Genomic DNA, 20,028 nt, shown 5'->3' with positions numbered 1-20,028 from the left:
TCCACTGTGCGGAAAGTTTCCAGTGCGGATTTTGGAATCTGCAGCATGTCAATTCTTTGTGCGTGTTTTCAGTGCAGATTGCACCTTTTGCAATTCAAAGTGTGAGATCTGGGGCGATTCTGCATCAGAATCCGTGGGTTTTGGTGTAAAAATGCATGAAAATCCATGCAGGAAAACGACAAACTACCAGATTTTCTAAAGTAAAGTATAAACTACAGTCCAGTGTATTGGACGTTCTATAAAGATCTAAGGGAAAAAGTTAGAAGATACATTTTCACGGCTTTCTTATCCACACACAGGTCTCTGGAACACCTTAGGGCCCTCCGAGGAGCTCTCCTGTCCACAAGGTTATGAAAAGCGATTTTCTTTTCAAATTATGTCAAGGGAAACGCAACTTGATAATAGCGAAAGACGAGAGCTGCATCCAGACGTGGCTCTTGACACAAGCATTTAACCTCCTTGTGTACTTGCATCCGGAGAGTTATATGTTACCCTGATGCATTATAAAAGACATTCACTGAGCAGATCTGGAAAAAATAGCCTAATAATCTATGTCAGGCTTGTCAGGATTATAAGCCTTGGGTCTTATGGGAAACTCTCTTATCAGGGCAATAATCAGGTGGGTAGATCTTCCCTATGGTGTCCTTTACATCAGTGTTTCCCAACCAGTGTGCCTCCAGCTGTTGCAAAACTACAACTCCCAGCATGCCTGTTTTTCCAGATTGAGTCATTAAGCACATACGATCATTTTTGTTAGGCCTCTTGCACACGAACGTATTTTCTTTCTGTGTCCGTTACATTGTTGTTTTTTTTTGCGGACCATATACAGAACCATTCATTTCAATAGGTCCGCAAAAAAAAAACTGAAATTACTCCGTGTGCATTCCGTTTCTGTATTTTTCGTTCCACAAAAAAAAAAAAATAGAACATGTCCTATTCTTGTCCGCATTATGGACAAGGATAGTACTGCTCTATTAGGGGCCAGCTGTTCCCTTCTGCAAAATACGGAATGCACATGGATGTCATCTGTATTTTTTGCGGACCGCAAAATACATACGGTCTTGTGCATGAGGCCTTACTGTGATTGTGAGGTTGGAACTGCATTGATCTGATATTTAGGCCCTATCTGCAGGAGAGGGGACACGTTTAACCCCTTTAACCAGGCGATCTTTCATTCAATGGTTGCTGAATCATCAACCCGCTTCTATATAATATGTACAGCCACTTTTAGGCCTGTGGCAATTGGGAGTCAATTGCCTCTGAATTTGATCTAAAGTTACAGTATCTTTGATGCCAATAGTATCTACATCTGCCCCTTGCAGTAGCGCCCGAGTACCTGGATGGAGAACACAGATTATCCAGCATTTGGGGGGACTATGCAAGATATGCTGAGATATTTGCATGAAATCGCCTGTTTTTCTGTATATATCTATCTATCTATCTATCTATCTATCTATCTATCTATCTATCTATCTATATATATATATATATATATATATATACATACACACACATACATACACATACAGGCATAAATTATATAAACATAACTTTCTTAATCTAGTGGCAGCGATTACCTGTAGAAATTACAGAGGTTTTTCCTTGTTGTCTTCTCTTGGCTTCACTCAGAATATCAATGATCAAAGTGGCAAACTCCCGAGCATTGAAACGTGCAAGTTTCTGGCGTCCCTAAAGAGACAAAGGCGAGAGTTTTTACACTAGGCGTATCTCACAGACAGGGGTTATCAGAAAGAGATGAAAAGGGGGACGCTGAGATTACCTGATTCCTAGTCGCCGAATATTCAGGGTTAACCGGTAAGAACGGAACAGCGCTGCGCTCCGTGACCAACGTGCTGTGATTCTGCGTCGTCAGCCAGACTGTTGGATACAAGCACAGGAGAGGGAATGAGGAGAGAGCAAACCACATGTTTTCTCGTAAGCTGATGCATACAGGTGTCCTACACCCTACAGGAGGAGAATACTTCACGGCACCACATCTGCATTCCTTTTCAACTCCGGCACATCACTAAAGTATACTTTACGGCCTACATAAGGCTACTTTCACACTTGGGTTGTTAATTCCGGTATTGAGATCTGGTAGAGGATCTCAATACCGGAATTAAAAGGATCCATTTTGATTTTGCACATCAGGATGCCTCCGTTCCGTTAGGATGCGGTTGCGTGAAATCAACACAGATAAAAATAAAAAAAAAACGATCCGCCCTAAATACATTGAAAGTCAATGGGTGACAGATCCAGTTGTTTAGGCTCCATAAAAAACGGATCAGTCACCATTGACTTACATTGTTTTCAGTGCCAGATCCGTTTTTATGACCGGACACAAAACGGAACACTGCCGGAACTGAAGACATCCTGAGCAGATCTCCTTCCATTCAGAATGCATGAGGACTAAACGGAAACGTTTTTTTTTCCCCGGTATTGAGATCCTCTGTCAGATCTCAATACTGGAAAACAACAGAGCAAGTGTGAAAGTAGCCTTAGTCAAACTTAGAACATTACGGATTTTCAGCATCGTGGAGGTGTTGGAAGTGAATCGGTTACCAGGAAAAACGCTGTTAAACCAGGCACAATGCCTTGAAGGTTTATATCAGCTGAATGTAATGATACCTTTCACTTAGAGATCTCCTGCTTCATTCTGGAAAAAAAAGTCATTTAATCCATATGCTAATGAGCAGTTAAGTGCACAGAGGGCGGGCCCACGTCACTCTGTGCACACATGCTACTCCCATTTCCTCTGCCAGCCCCTCCTCCTTCTTGATTGACAGGGCCCGTTTCCTGCATAGTCATCTCGCCTGACCCTGTTAATCAAAAAGGAGAGGGGGGCAGGCAGACTCCCTTTAAAGGGCAAACAAAAAAGCTAGTAGCTCACTTGTTAGATGGTACAAAGTAAGGGTATGGCCACACATCGTGGCCGTGTCGAGTACTGCGCGGCCACACAGGCCGGATTATTTATTCGGTCTGCATTGTTAAGGGCTGCACGGCACCTTCAAAACCGCATCCATGACATGACCATGCACGTGGTCATACCCCAACAGTCTTAAAATTCATGGGGCTTTCTCACAGAGGAGTGGCCATACTTGGACAGTTGCCAACATCAGCGGCTCTTGCTCTGGCTTACGCAGACCATCAATGGATATGAATGGCTGGTATGTAAGACACGGCCAGCCACAGCTTTCCTTAGTGATAACAGGTGAGGATCTCTGCGACATCCATACAGTATGTCATAAAAGGATATATTATTATTGTCAGATACCATTATAGTCAATGGCGTCTGGCGGTGAACGGCAGTATCCGGCTAGGCTGGATCCAATCAACTCAGATAGGCTGCTGGTAGGTGTGAACCTACTCTAATCTGTTGCAGAATTCTGCTAGGGTTGCATTCACCAAGATGGGGGTTGCAGAAATCCACGTGCTTGCCGCCAGAGCAAACCCATTCAGATGGACGGTACCAATTTCATGTCGCAGAAAGATCTCCAACAAATCTGCTTTGTGTAACTATAACAAGCTGGACTGTCTGAAAAAGAAACTCCCCACAACCCTCTGGTCTAATGTGAAAACTACGTCAAACATGGGTCCTCTCATGCTGATCAAGTGGTTAAATAATGAATTTCAGAGAAAATCAATTCTGCACAGCAAAAGACATAATGGCAGAATCGTGGTCGGGCGGCATGATCAATACCTAGGGAGCAGCAATGAAGAATGGCTGGCATGAAGACAGCACGCTAGGTGGGCGAGATCTAGGGGAAATCCTGACACTTGTCCAAGGGCAACAAAGCGGTCTTATAAGGGAAGACACCTGTGCCTGGAGCGTACGCCGCTCTGCGCCGTCAGCACTGGTTTGTTTCTCTGGGCACCCACTCTGTAATTACACAGCTCCCATTAACCTCACTTTTGTTTTCTCAGCTGCCGTTAGGAGGAGAGAAACAAAAGCATATTCATATATTCGACTCCCTCCACTATGCCCTGCCATCCCAGGAAACCTAATTCTCTAACACCAAGCAGGCCAGGAAGGATTACTGGGTGTGTGCGCACATGCTGCGGCTTGTGCAGGGCCTCCCCATGATCAGAGCTGTCATCCCTGTACAAGAAGCTCTGACAGACCCACCAGAGACACACAGGATACAGCAGCGCCTAACGCACTTCTGCCTCTGTATGGGACCACAGCGGTTTCACACACCGCTTATTGGAAAAACACTGCTGCAGTTTCTGAGCCAAAGCCAGGAGTGGATCCAGCAGCAAGAAATAGTCCTTTCTTTATATTCACCATTTCTTTTTAATCCACTTCTGGCTTTGGAAGAAAAAAAAAAAGCTGCTCTTTTTTTTATTTTAGAAAACCGCTTAGGCTGGTTGTGACACAGGTCTTTTTCTGGCGTTTAGCAGTTTTCTGTGCCTTATATATTTTTTGGGCTGCCATTATTTTACTGAAAAAACTCCAACTTAAGGTTTTGCACGTAAAGGCTGTATTACACTGGCTGATCTTCGCTAACGAGCATTCGCATGAACGCTCATTAGCGATCATCTTGAAGTGTAATACAGCTGCCAATTGCCTGATTAACAAGCAAACGCTCATTCATCGGGGAATTCTGATTTTAAGCATCTTTAGGATTTTAAGTTAGAAGTATATTTTGTTTAGGAACGTATTATATTAAATATCTTAATAGGGGTTTATGCTTCTGGGTGGTTCCTAATGAAGCGTGCCTATCTATAATAATTATTTTCCTAATTTCCCATTTTCTGACGGGTGAGTCATACAGCTAGAGCACCTTATCTAAAACAGTCCAGGGGGTGAGCCGCTTGGATTTATATAGATTTTTGTTTATTCCATTATGTCGTTTCCCATGGCACACATTTCTGACATATAAATAAGGCATGCTATACATGTCTGATCAGGGGCTCCTCGTCCTACCAGACAGTTAAACATATCACATGGAGGAACCTGCTTTAATAGAGGGGTTGTCTTAGTAAAAATTATAAATAAATAAAAAGAAATCTGAAACAGCACCATTCTTGCCTTTGGGCTGTTGTCACGGCGGGGAGTGGGGGAAACCACCCACCGTGCGGTGTCAAAGGGTAAAAGGGGATCAGCCTGGCCAAAAGGGAGTAATAAGGGAGCAGGTCACCTCCTAAAGCGTCCCTAATCCTCTCCCTGACTCCTCACCGTATGAGCGGCTCCTGATGGTAGGACGACTCATACTCAGGATTCCTAGAGACCCTAAGTCGCCCTCGTAATCCCTCACCAAGGAGCAGGGAAGAGACGACCTGTTCATCCCAGTAATGGAGGAACAGGAGTCTATCTGAGGCCAGACTGCAAGGAGACGGGAACACATACAGCTTAAGGAGATGGCAGGTAAGCGAAACCAATAACACACTTATCTGCCACAGACACACTGACTGTAACCCGTGCACTAGTGCTGCTGTCCACACCAACATAAAAGGACACAGCACACACCACACAGGAACCCAGGACATCCATAGCTGCAATAACACGAGACGGGGGATGTCTAGTAAACATGCTGGACACCAAACACAACCAGACATGTAACACCAAACTAGACACACAAACACCCTGAACATGACCCACTCCATACAACCAGGGACAGGAAGGGAAGGAGGCACCGGGATAACATAGATGACCACAAGGGTGGCCCTCACTGGACAGATGGAACAACCAGACAAGGAGCTTAACTCCAGCACACACCAAGGCTGGAGTACAACTGACTCCTGACCTAAAGCCACAGGTATAAGAAGCACAAGTGATCACACCCAGCAAGGTAGTTAACCCTTACAGCACCAGACAGAGGGAGGCTACAACATAAAGGGGAAGTGCACACACAAGCATGCCAAACCACACGTTACCACCGGCAACAGCATGCGTGGCAACCATGTCCTGGAAATCACCCAGAAGGCAGAGACACTGCCACCGCATGTTCTCACAGCAACACGTTGCCACGGGCAACCGCAAATGTGGCAACAGTGTCACAGCGAAAACCAAAGGCTGTGACAGTTGTGTCTGGTATTGCAGCTCAGTGTAATGCAATATCCGACATAGCTCATGGACACGAGCAGACTCTTTATTTTCTGACCTCAGACAACCCCTTTAAATGCACTTATACCAATGTAAGTTTACACTAAGGTCACTCCAGAACAGAAACTAACAGTCACACTAGCCGGCTGCACAGAGACAGGAAAGTAAAGTGTGCTGGTAATCACTGGTCATTGTCAGATTTCCTGGCCGCTAGTCATTACAGTCAGAAGAAAGACACAGCTTCACTACATGTACTACAACTCCCACCCTGACAAATATAGTGGATAAGAATACATTCCTCACGGCTTTCTCGGATGCCATGTCATACAACCAGAAAGGCTGTATTTGGTGCAATATATAACACTGCACAAGTTCTGAGGACTGGGGAAACCGACACAGAACATGTACAGCACATGTATGGCTTGCTAAAGGGGATGTCTGTTCAGAACAACCGCCATCTAGGTGCTTGATTAGGGCATACATATATCATTTAGGGGGAAGGTGGCTAGAGAAGAGAGTATCTGCAAATGGTGCATGGGCCTAACTACCAATGTGATAGTCACAGCATCGGCTATGGGGCTCACCCCCGCCGCTTAGATATAAGGAGCAGTTAGTGATGACTATGGATGAAGGAATGCAGGGTGGATTCTCATGGTTAACCTTGCTATGTGCATCATCTCTTCTCTGCATTAGTCCAGATTTATCACTGTGCCTGTACTGGGACATCATATTTTTCCCATGCTGTGAGGTCACAATGTACATGCTAACCGTATTGAGTGTTCCTGCATATACATTCTTATTGTAGCCAAATTTACCACCCTAACTCCTCCCACAGTTATTACACTACATAGACAGTAATATACCGAAACGTGGGGATTGTTCCCGATTTGTTGTGCTATTACTTTGTGGAATGTTTCGCCAAATGGTTCACAAAATATCGGCGTTTCTGTGGCGAAATTGGTCCCATAGGAATGAATGGCGGAATGTTCAAAACTAGAGTGGGAGATGACAAAAGCTAGAGTGGGAGCTGAAAAATCAGGACATGATTTCTAAACTGCCACCACTCCCTCATTTTCAAGCCCTCCTACACAAATCTTATATCAAAACGTTCAGCTATCCCTGCTGCCACTAAAAATGTCCACGGCTAAGCCATAGTCCTATAGTTTTCACAATATGACCATTTGTTTGCAACTCGCCGCCCATTGACATTCATTGAAACTCCACTCTAGCCAGCTCAAACTTGAAGGACAATTTCTAAACTGCGACTGTGCCTTCATTTTTTATATATTTCAGAGACATACTATGCATCAAATGTAGGTCTGGGTCTTGTGATTCTCACAATATAAAGCTCTTTGCTGTAGGATTTATTTATATTTTTAAACTACAACCGTTTGAACGTGGCAACCGCCAGTGAAGTGACCTCTCCTTACTGCTGGGACTGGGATGTGCTTTCTATTGCTGTGTCTGTACAGAAGTCTGAGGGGCTCCTGTCTCTATAGGAACAGAGGTGGGCGGGGATGTCATGTGACTACTCCTCTGCAATGCATGCTGGGATATTTACTTTCACTTTCCAGCTGCTCCGCCCACACAGCCTGTCTGAGGAAGCTCCTCAGGGGAACATGTCATGGTGAACAGATTAGAAAAATGACACAGCCAGCACATTTAGCATGATATAAATACTTCATAGTTTGGGCTATTGTCTGGGGCACTTCGGATTTTTGATACTTAGGTTGGCCAACCCCTTTAAAAGTTTGGAAATAAGTTTTATACAGTAGAGAGTATGTGAGGTGTTTCAACTAGCTACATTTACAAAAAGAAACTAGAGCTGTGTGAATATCATCATGCCATCTAAAGGAAAGATCTAGAGCTGCAAAGCTACGCTGGACTAAACTGGACCTTTCATACCCACGCTTTCGGGATCCGGAGCCCCACAGCAGCATTGTGAAATGGAGTGAGCTGAAAAATCAGGACATTATTTCTAAACTGCCACCACTCCCTCATTTACAAGCCCACCGACACAAATCCGCTGCTTATGTCTTTAGAAATATATGTTTTAATGTAATTGTGAAGCACTTTGGGCAACAACATTGCAATTAAATGTGCTATATAAATAAATAAAAGTTGAAATGCATTTCTCACTCTATAAAGCTTGCCATGTGCACTTTTTACATTTGATCAATCAATTGGTTAGTGTAATGTTTACTATTTTTACTCACTCCAAACACTCCACACAGGTACTCTGCCCACTCCAAAAAGTTACTCTGCCCAGTCCAGCCTTTCCACAGTTACTCCACCCACTACTGGTGGAGGCAAGAACACTTCACACAATTTCCCCCAAAATTGTAGCTTTTCTAGTTTGTGTTTTATTCCTGTGCTATGAAGTCATGTTATATTATCCCTGTATTGTGACATTACTGATTAATTGGATTATTGATAACCTGTGAAATTCACATGCGGTAATGTCACAGTACAGATAAATGTAGATTTCTCTTGTACTGTGACCTCACAGAGTGGTATGCCGCTACTGTGACCTCACAGAGTAGTATGCCGCTACTGTGACCTCACAGAGTGGTATGCCGCTACTGTGACCTCACAGAGTGGTATGCCGCTACTGTGACCTCACAGAGTAGTATGCCGCTACTGTGACCTCACAGAGTAGTATGCCACTACTGTGACCTCACAGAGTAGTATGCCACTACTGTGACCTCACAGAGTAGTATGCCACTACTGTGACCTCACAGAGTAGTATGCCACTACTGTGACCTCACAGAGTAGTATGCCACTACTGTGACCTCACAGAGTAGTATGCCACTACTGTGACCTCACAGAGTGGTATGCCGCTACTGTGACCTCACAGAGTAGTATGCCACTACTGTGACCTCACAGAGTAGTATGCCACTACTGTGACCTCACAGAGTAGTATGCCACTACTGTGACCTCACAGAGTAGTATGCCACTACTGTGACCTCACAGAGTAGTATGCCACTACTGTGACCTCACAGAGTAGTATGCCACTACTGTGACCTCACAGAGTAGTATGCCACTACTGTGACCTCACAGAGTAGTATGCCACTACTGTGACATCACTAATGTAACAGCACTATAAGCATTATTCCTGTACTATGACATCAAATCTCTTTACGGTGACATCACGGCATGCATTATCCCTTCACTGACTGTGATATTGCTGTGTACATTATTATTTTTCTGTAACTTCACTTTGCACATTATTATCCCACTACTGTGTCATCGTTGAGTGCGTTATCCCTGTGCATAAGGGAAAAGCAAATAATCCTAATCCTTAAGTGTTCTGAACTTGCGGCTGAAGGTAGTTATTATTCCGTTATGACCTCATTACATGTTTTGCTTTGGGGCCCCCACGGTTACTTGTTACACCCCTGTTGGGAAATGTGGCCTGCTGGGAGATTCTCTGGTGGGAACAGCTGATCAGAGGATCTACCTATAGGAAGGGCAGTGTTCTAAGTGGACAATTCCTTAAAGTCAATCATGCAAATTTGCAACAGACTTAAAAGAATCACATATGAAGTATAGCAGCACAAATCTGCATCAGCGATTTGATAATCCCTATGCGGCCAGATAAAACTAAAAACAACTTAATGCTCAGATGGTTGTCCACTTCCCCCTGTGTATTTTAGGTGCAGCTCCAGAGTCAGAATCGCATCATACAACTGGAATAATATTGGAGACTTGTTAGAATCACGGAGATCCATCATAAACTCTATAGGGCCGATGATGACAAACAATGGCGCTACTGCTAACAGAACCCAACACTACTGTCACTCCAGGAATACACAGCAGCCTCTACATATTCATGTTACATGGTGGCAACCCCTAAATGAACGCCTTCTGTGGGAAAGTAGTCTGCACGGTCATACCTGAGAACTGGCACCACTTCTCACAAAGCATTACAAAGTATAAAAAACAACATCTTGTAACAATAAACGCTACATTGCTTGTGACGCAAACACTGCACAACTAAAGACTTTAATATAGTATTTATGGCTTTAAAAAAAAAAAAGTTTTGCAAGGAAAACACATCCTTTCTAGGCAATGTAGACAGCAGGAGGAAAAGTTCAATCTGCTGCTCTTCGTTGCACAACATCTGGGGAAGATGGAAGATTTTCCTAGGCAGATAATTAGTTCAGTCCCCTACATGTTAGTGTAAAACATGTCCAGCGCCCACTACCATCTACTTGTTCTCTCGGACACAAGAAATCCAAAAAATAAAAAACCAACATCCATTCAGTGAAATCAATAAATGAACCAATATGTATTAACTTTCATTAACAAGTGAATGCGCCTTTCCACTCGAGGAACGGCTACATATTCAGGTTTTTTTAAGCAGTTTTGGAAGCCAAAATCAGGAGTAGATAAAAAAAAATAATAATAATTGAGAATGTGATACGGCTTATCTTTTTGAATCCACTCCTGTTTTTGTCTTCAAAGATTGTGAACATGTCCGTACTTTTGCTGTTTATTATGCTTTATGAGATACAAAGTTCTAAAAGCTTCACAAAGACTCGAAGCCTAAAGTGAAGCTGTTCCCATCATTCACTATGGAGGTATCTAGAGATCATCAGAACTTGGGTGTAGACATTTTCCTCAACTTTGTCCGGAATCCCAATTAAGAACATTGTAGAAAGTCTCTCCCCAGTTCATGGCTACTTACAGAGAACATTAGACTGTATCCAGCTGAACAGCAACCACTTTACAGCAATGGAGACACCATGAAAAGTAATGAAGACCTGTCCTCACGTCACGGATGCAGAGAGATATTCCAAAATCCATCTGACTACCAACCAGACGTAAGGATGGGGCGACCGGGAGATAAACTGCTGCTTGTCTTAGCTTGGCGAGGAGAAGTTGGGCAGCCTGACGTGTGGTCCAGCGTTTCTTCAGCACTGGGGGCGAGCAAGAAGAAGCAACAGAAAAGGCTCTGTCTGCTCGCTTAACATGAAAACGTCTGTTGCAGCCTGCTTACACGGCTGAGAAATTGGCAGCTTTATGGAATGTGGGATGGGTCAGGAACTGCTTCATAAAAAAAAAATGTATATCAGCCTTTTGGTAAAGCTTTTTTTTTTTTAATCATAGCTCTCCTGCGGTTTGCACTTTTGTAGAAAATGTACTTTTTGGGCAGCAAGGAACCTTACAGATGACAAGCTTGGGTTAACCCACTACATGCCCAGAGCAATGGACTTTGAACTAAGATTAGATCATTCCCCTTCCCACATACTCTTGGCAATCCTGACGTGTGACGTCTCTGTCTGGAGCAAAGAGGATGTGTTGTGTAGAGGCAATGGAGAGAAGGAAGAAAATTGTTGACTGAAGTTGTTTGTGAAGCTCCTAGTAACCTACAGAAACTTAGGACGGTGTAATGTGAAGAAACATGCAAAAACGAGAACTAGAAATATAAGATCAGCACAAGAAGAAACATCAGTCATGTATAGGACTGGAGGAAAAAGGTGTATGCAGAAGCCAGCTCTCAGTCACAACCATGACTTCCAGGGACGCAGCATTACCAGTACACCGTGAGACCTGCCACATCAATTTAAAAGGAGTACTTCCACAAATCATGTAAAACGTCCCAAAAGGCTTTTAACACTAGTTTCCAAATGCAGTTGCCTTTGTGTCCCTGAGCTCCACCACTGACTGGTATTACTGAGGGCGAGCTGCTGGGTAGTGTCACTTGACTGCTTAACTGCTTTATGGCTACAACTCAAAAAAATCATTGCATACACCAATGTTTTCTTCACTCCTCTTCTCTCCCCCCCCCCCCACCCCATCACAAACAGTCCGTCTCCTTTTTGCTCTGGCAGCTGTATTTATAGTCTCCAATAAGTTCCGTAGTCGGTCTCCTTCCCCCTCTGGCAGTCTTCTCCCATCTCTTAAGGTGGGTTACCCATTAGGAAGAAGTTGGAATGATGGTTGAACAGCAGTTGAACAAACAATCATCTGATGAACATTCGTTTTGCAGACATGGCTATAGACATTTTAGTCCATATTGTCCATCACAGTTGTTCAAACTGCCCATATGTTTTTAATGAAACCGGGTGATAGATGAAAAATCTTTACGGGAAAGTATTTTCAAAGAAAGACCTTTCGTTCATGAACAATCTTTCTTTGAACGAAAGATCTTTTTCCGATTAAAGGATGAAAATATTAGACATGGCCAACTTCTTTTCAAACGATGATGGAGGAGTAAAAAGAAGGCTCACACAAGACACTACAATATATGGAAGAGCGTCTCACCCTCGGTTTACGCTGGATAAGGTACTCTTATCTTTGGGACTTCACCCCATCACGATAGACAATAAAAATAATTAGTGTAATGGCAGATGGGCACACTTCACCTGGAATAATCCAGAGACCAGATGATGTGCCTATCTACTATCACACCGGACACTGGCGACGCAGATCGGATGAATTGCAGAAATCCACTTGACCTCCCACTGACCTAATAGTTATCCTCTATCCAGTGGATAGGGGAAAACTTAATGTAAGCGTAATACCCCTTTAATCGTTACTGTACCTAATTGGTCCCTTCGATACACCATAAGAAGCTAAAGGTACAAATATAACTACCGTATATATATATATATATATATATATATATATATATATATATATATATATATATATATATATATATAGCATAACAAAACACCAAAATGGAACAGAATTCCTGTAGTATAAGCACATTCACTCTGTACACCTAGTGGTGGTGTGCCATAGGGTGTGGGTCATCTCTTACAGATGAAACATATCAAAACCACGTTAGACCTATACAACCGCTAGGAATAGAAGCACCCTTAGGGCTCACGCACACAATCGTATGTATTTTGCGGTGCACAAAAAACGGATCTGTCCGGATGACCTCCATGTGCATTCTTTATTTTGCGGAACGGAACAACTGGCCCCTAATAGAACAGTCCTATCCTTGTCCGAGACATTGCTACCGTACTGCTGTTTGAGGTAGCCAGTTCCAACTGGATGCAGGAGGTTTGCACAATCAGTATACAGAAAATAACCAAGGACAATGAGATCTACAGGGTGCCAGCTGGATAGAAGAGACACAGCCAATACCAGGATTCCAATAAAGGAGTCTACTGATATGACCGTGTACCTGAGCTGGACTGGTCTCTCCATCAAACTTGATGCTTTTGAATGAATCCTAGTGGATCTCTGTGTCCTTTGTAACCACAGTATTTGTCTGATCATGTATTCATTCACACCAATTGCAAAAATGTAACTTAATTACTAATTCCTAGCTTCTCAACCAGTGGTATGTTTCCCCCCCGGCGGTATATGCCATGCATAGGTATTACAGCATATGATCATGGCTTTGGCAGTATTAATATATTATCTTCAGTATCTATCCCCAAATCATGAGAAATGTAAATTATTCATAATGCGCCAGTGAAATTAAACTACAATTATATGGATGAGACTCAATGTAATAGTTAAAAATCAGCAGGCCACATTGTAGAGAGGTAGAGCGCCTCCTCGGTCACGCCAGCAGATGGGTTTATTTATAAAACCCCAAAGCCACAAATGCTGTGTTATGTCTGGAGGCTGAAGGCTTTTCATAGCTCAGAACCAGGACATGAAGATCTACAATAAATCTGGAGCTTTAGTATAATCTTGTCGAGCACACTTAACTTTACACGTCATCTTAAATATAAAAGCTGGCCAAATATTTATTATCAGTGATATAAACCAATAGAGGTCATGCCATACGGAGAGAAAAAGACACATAGTTATCAACTGTGGTCCCAAAGCTGTCATCAGCAACTGGCACGGCTTTAATGTACTTGCTTTTTTTATCCCTATAGTGGTCCCTTATCATACAGTATCTCAGTTCATGCAGTGTTTTCATATATGCTGCTGCATAGGAATTCATACAGACCGCATGAAGAAGCTCCCTCTGCCTCTACCAGCAGGGAAGTCACAGCACAATTGAAAGCATCAGATACTAGAAGGAATTTGTAGTTTTGAATAAAAGCAATAAAATATTTATACCAGCCAACAGAAGTCATTTCAGGTCTTGCAAACAGTTATACAATATGTAAAGTTATGCTATGATATACAGTGAATCATTTTGTATAATACAACCATGCAGTGGGCCATGAAGTGCACGATTAGAGTCCATTCACACGTATGCAACTGTTTTGCGGTCTGCAAATTGTAGATCCGCAAAACACGGACACCGGCCATGTGCGTTCTACATTTTGTGTACCGCACATGGCCGGCACTATGATAGAAATGCCTTTTCTTGTCTGTGGCTACGGACAAGACTAGGACATGTATTTTTTTTCGGGGCCCCATTGAAAATGAATGGGTCTGCACCCGTTACGCAATAATTGCGGAACGGATGCGGAAACATTTTGCTGACGTGTGAATGGACCCTTATATCTAATTTGTTTCCATTTGCTAATATCACTTTAGTATGTGGTAAATTTCCAGGAAATCTGGCATATTTTTGTCATAAACTGGACGAAAGGGGTTGTCCCATGACAATAACGTATCCCCTACCCTGTGGATAAAGGGATTAGTGTCTGACTACAGGGGGTCGAACTGCTGTGTTCCTCGTTTAAATGTGGTGGCAGACACACATGAATGTCCGCAGTACAATTCCACTCTATATGGCTGTCGGAGCTAGGCAAGTACAAGTGCTTGGCTATCTCAGAGTGGAACGAAGCAGGGGAACACCACCCCAGAGGTCAGACGCCTGCTGATCAGACACTCATTTCTCATCCTGTGGATAGAGGATAAGCTGTTGTCATCCCTTGAATGGGATTTTTAAGACGACTGGTGCTGGACTGTAGTTACCAAAAATGTAGACAAAGCATTCAATGTACCTACAGACACCAAGGAATCCATTTTTTTAAATTATTGCATCGTATTTAATTTGGTGAAAAAACATTGTTCATATGCATTGCAGGCTGCTCTGTCCCATTCCCAACTTCTGCTTTAATAGGCAGATCAGGGAAGCCTCTAATCTTCAATGTAAATTATGTTTTACTGTAGCCTAAGGCCACTTTCATATGTGTGGCACAGCTCTCCAGCAGAGAATGCCGGGAATCAGCCGGACAAACACAGTTGTGTAGAGCTTTTTTTTGTCCGTCTGAATCCTGGCCGAGTGGCGTCTGGATCGCCACAAGATCCATTTGAGAATGGGGCCCACGGGCATTCCAGTATCATCTGGCAATGCCGGATCTGGAGAACTCGGGCAGGCTGTTCTCTGCCGTAACAGCCTAACGGAGAGCTGTGCCGCAAATGTGAAACTAGCCCAAGTGACGTTTTCTGATCTTGCATATGCACCTGCCATTTACAATGCCTGCACAGAACTACTCATAATGTAATTGAGGAGTACTCCATGCTGCTTGCAGTACGTCAAGCGTGCTGGTAAATATTAATACATATTAGACACTCATTGTAAAAGGTTCTACCTGCATCATTTTCTCTTCGATCTACCTCATCATAGACATCCATCGCCAGTTCTTCAAAAAGCCGGTTACTGAGCTGTGAATAAACAGAGTGCCTGGTTAATCAGGAGAAAATAATAGGCAGTGGGTAAATGTCCATCATAAGAAAGGAGAGAGGATGGAGAAGTGCTAGATAATGACAACCAAGCTCACCAGAGCGTACTCAAAGTGACAGCTCCATAATTACAATGGAACAGAGCAATATGTGATTAAAGAAGGCGACAAAAGTGCCACTCAGAGTGCAGCCGGGGAGGGTGACAAGTTGTCCGGAAAGGTAGAGAATGACAAAGGCAGTGTGAAAGATAAATGAACCAGGCTGTGATTTCAGATTCCCAGAATACACCCGCCTCGTGCTAGCATAGAGAACTTACTGCCTGGAGCTTCTTTTTGGCAGCTTTTGCAAGTTCAGAGAGGTCCAAACTGTAACAGAAAAATATAAATTACAATATAACTTATGATATAAACCCATGACACCTAAACATACCAAGACATCTAGAGCTTACAAAGCTCTTCCTCATCTACTGAAGGGGGTGGGCCAAGTTTTAAAGTTATTCTTTATCCTGTGGATAGGGGATAACTAACTGAACACTGAGGGTCCGACTGCTGGGAGGTGGAGGTCCGATGTCCCCATCCTGATGGAGCAACAGGCCAAGCATGCGCCCTACCACTCTGTCTGAGATAAGAGTACAGCGCTCTGCTATTTCCGGCAGTCCCGCTGAGAATGAATGGAGCTTTAGGGCACATGGATGGGGACTTTGAAACACCAATCTTGAGATCAGTTAGTTTGTTATCCTACATTCTGTGGATAGGGGATAACTTTAAAACTTGACACGTCCCCCTTAAAAGAACCCATACAAATATTAGCATATGTTAAAATAGTAAGTAATAGCATAAGGTAAGGAAAAGTATCTGCCTCATCTACTTGAAGTGTTTCCTTAAAAGTAAAGGGGTTGTCTGGGACTTACTCAAAACCTATCCTTGAGGTCATCGGTGGAGTCCGATTCTTGGTACCCGTCAATCAGCTTTTTCATAAAGTTTGGTGCTGGAACTACACAGATGTGCCCACTGCGTGGCTGGTACAAGCTGTTTAGTTTTGATGGTATGTTCCAGCTGATCGGCGGGGTTAAACCCCTTTAATAAAGAACACCAAACATTTTATTTCCTACAATATATCTAAAAAGGTCCAAAATTCCTTACTGAAAAATGGTATAACATATGTTTCTGGTGGTACAAGTCTCCTTCTTTCCTCTGCACAGCCACTGAGTTAAATGTAATGCCTGCAAGTCACTAGTCTTCACGTATCGAAGACAGAATTATTAGGCTAAACTCACACATTACGGATTCGCTTATGGAAAATCCTTATTGTATTTTTCTTTAGGATCTATGGAAGAAATCTGATGGCAACACAGTGATCGCCTATTACTCCCATAGTGGTAAACAAAGTGTGGCCCCGCATTTGTGGTGGGGGAAGCAGTTCTGGAGATAAGAGTGGGTCGCAAATGTGCACCTATCTGACACTGATGGTGTATCCTACTGATATGCCATCAACATCCCAGATGGGAATACCCCTTTAAGTGCGGATTTGGATGTTAACTAAGCCTCAGGGAGTTCGATGGGAGTGAAGTCTAATTTCAGTAAGCTCCCCCTACTGGCGGCTGCAGATCATCAGCATTTTACAAGCATACAACTGGTACAGTTTTCTTCGAATAAATCAGTAGTACGTGATAAATTTTGTAGCACATATTTTTAGTCGAAAGTTGAGCGTTCCTCAAATTTCAGCAGCACATCGTCCTCTTTTTCCCTGCCTGAAGGTTCTATAAAGTCCAGAAACAAATCGCCTAATGGAAAATGGTAAATAGCAGACAGGGAGGAGGGGGATGAAGCTGCAGCCTCTCCACCTCAGCTCAAGTGTGGCACTGTATGCTATAAGATAGGAAGGGGTCAGCCGGGGATGGCCGGCTAACTTGTCTCATAGCACAAGCTCTTATCTTCCACTTGGAGAGTCTAACCATTCATCGAGCATGAAGAGAGAACTATGGAATCTCAAAAGGTATAGAAAGTGCTCCAAATATGCAGGTCACACTCAATAATTCTTGCTGTATTATGTCTAATAAACATCTAAAACTGACCAAAGGAGTGACGTAGCTTAACTATGTGGAGTACTGGACAGCTTATTCTTCCTCTACATCTATGGACCTAGGACTAGGGATGAGCAAACTTGTGTGTACAAGGTTCAGGTTATCTAAGAATTCCGTTATGGATTCCGCTACCACAGACGATAACTTATGGTCTGTGGTAGCGGAATCCATAACGGAATTCTTCAATAACCCAAACCTTATACGCCGAACTTGAAAACACAAGTTTGCTCATCCCTACCTAGGACAATATGAATGTAAACACTGGTCTGATAGCACGCCATGAAACAAATAGACCAGATTAAAGAATACTATTTATCAGGCAATAGTAGCTTTTTCTTTAATCAGGATAATAAAGCACCTTTCCAAAGAGGCGGAACATGGCAGGCCCCAAAAACATTTTGATGCTGCCAGCAATGCTTACAGACTGTCAACGTTTGTAGGGACACATCACATCGACAAGAGAAATAGTAATACCCAGTATTCAACTTCATTTCCAGGAGGAATAACATAGGACAGGAACAATTCACAGTTCTAGGAAAGGATGCTACAGAATTATTATTTTAAAAATAAATAAAAAAGACAATGTTAAAAGAGGTGACAGCTCCTCTTTAATCTCTTACTGACCAATGCACACCATTAGTCGCTAAGGAATATATGGAGCAGCCGGGATCAAATATACCGTAACTCTGTAGCTAAACTCTAAAATGCCGCGGTCAATATCAACCACGGCATCTGAGGAGTTAGAGGGAACGCAGTCCCGCTTGCGCTGATTGTCAGCACCATGACATAATCTCAGGGCATTCGCTTGCTATGACAGCTTGGGGCCTTCTGAAGCTCCACTGACCTGCCAAGTTATAGCTCTTATTACACCCTGCTATTCACAGTAAAACTGTATTGCTGTGAATAGTACAAGCAATCAACAATTGCAGGTTCAAGTCCCTTAAGGGGACCTAAAAGAGAAAAAAAAGGAGGGGGGGGGGTTAATCAACTGAATAAGATATTAAAGAAACTGAATATAAAAAATTCTAAAAACACCCTTTTCCAATTTCTTACATTAAAAAAATAAAATAAAAAGTGGTATCTCTATGTTTGAACAGTTCTGAAATATTAAAATGTTGCATTATTTATCATGTGCTGTGAAAGCTGTGAGAAAAAAAATTGTGTTTTTTGGTTCTCATCTCCCCAAAAAAATTTATAAAAAAATAACAAATTCACAAAAATGGTATAAAAAAAAAAAAAAACTACAGCTCACTCAGAAGAAAATGTGCCTTCACATGGTCTTTTGGTAGAAAAATAAAGTTTGTGCATTAAAATATGGTAACGCAAAGCAATATTTTTATTTTTTTAAAAGGTCATCAGGATAGGTCCTCAATGTCAGATCGGCAAGGGTCTGACACCCGGCCGATCAGCTCTACGGGGAGAAGGCATGCGCAGTATGCAGGTGCCATGTCCCTTCTCTCTTCCTGCCTGCTGCTGTCCCAAAGACAGAAAGTAAAATACATGTGCGCACCGTCTCCCTGCACAGCTGATCGGCGAGGGTGCCGATCTGATATTGATGACCTATCCTGAGGATAAGTCATCAATATTAAAAAGCCCGGACAACCTCTTTAAATGGTTCCATTAAAAAGTACAAAGCAACTCCTCATAGGGAGATGTAAATGGAAAAATAACCTTAAAGGTGGGGAGAGAAAAACAAAAATGTTGCCGCCAAAATTAGCTTGGTTCTTAAAGTGTAACTGTCCTTTCAGTTTATTTTTTAGGGACAGGGATGTTAAACATGTTTGTAATATACTTTATTAGTGAAAGACCTTTTTTGTGCTAGAAAACGGGGTTTAAGGAGTCTTCCAGCAAAGCTCTAACTTAGCGTTACTAAGGACAGTCTGTCTTCAGTTCTACAGAGCGCTGAAGACTGCTGTGTGTAACAGAGAGGCTTCCAGCCTGCCTCTTATCACTACCCCAGTCCCCGACTATGTACCCATCACTGCCCACCACCCTGCCTGTCTGATTAGATACACACAGACGTCTTCAGCACTCGGTAGAACTGCTGAAGAAGGATCTTTACACAGTTTTCTAGTACAAGACCATCTTTCACTAATAAATGTCAAACCTCCCTTTCCCTACACTGTATTAAAAATAAACTGAGATGACAGTTCTGCTTTAAAGGGGTTTTCTCATCTCGCTGTTACCAAGGTGAGATGGGACTAACCCCCGACCACCAGGTGGCCAGGAAATAGCGGTGCAGGCCAGTACTCCGCTGTTTCAGTAGCTCCCATTGCATCAGCCGCAGCGCAGCACGAGTTGGGGACATAGCAGAACTTGCTGTGCTATGATGTTTCCG

General features: G+C 42.9%; 1 protein-coding gene across 2 annotated transcripts in view; it reads right to left on the bottom strand.

Annotated features, from left to right (window-relative positions):
* The window catches only part of GIT1 (GIT ArfGAP 1), a 132,901-nt gene that overhangs the window by 23,995 nt on the left and 88,878 nt on the right, over positions 1 to 20,028 (bottom strand). For both annotated transcript variants that reach the window (XM_044283647.1, XM_044283648.1), the window contains 4 exons: positions 15,924 to 15,972; positions 15,517 to 15,589; positions 1,781 to 1,878; positions 1,578 to 1,689 (listed from right to left, as the gene is read on the bottom strand). In XM_044283647.1, coding sequence (XP_044139582.1) covers positions 1,578 to 1,689; positions 1,781 to 1,878; positions 15,517 to 15,589; positions 15,924 to 15,972 — 332 coding nt within the window. The remainder of the gene's footprint in view (positions 1 to 1,577; positions 1,690 to 1,780; positions 1,879 to 15,516; positions 15,590 to 15,923; positions 15,973 to 20,028) is intronic.

This window comes from Bufo gargarizans, chromosome 3, assembly GCF_014858855.1.
Source record: "Bufo gargarizans isolate SCDJY-AF-19 chromosome 3, ASM1485885v1, whole genome shotgun sequence".
NCBI lineage: Eukaryota > Metazoa > Chordata > Amphibia > Anura > Bufonidae > Bufo > Bufo gargarizans.
Note: the sequence above shows the minus strand (reverse complement) of the source record. Positions and strands in the feature narration are given on the sequence as shown.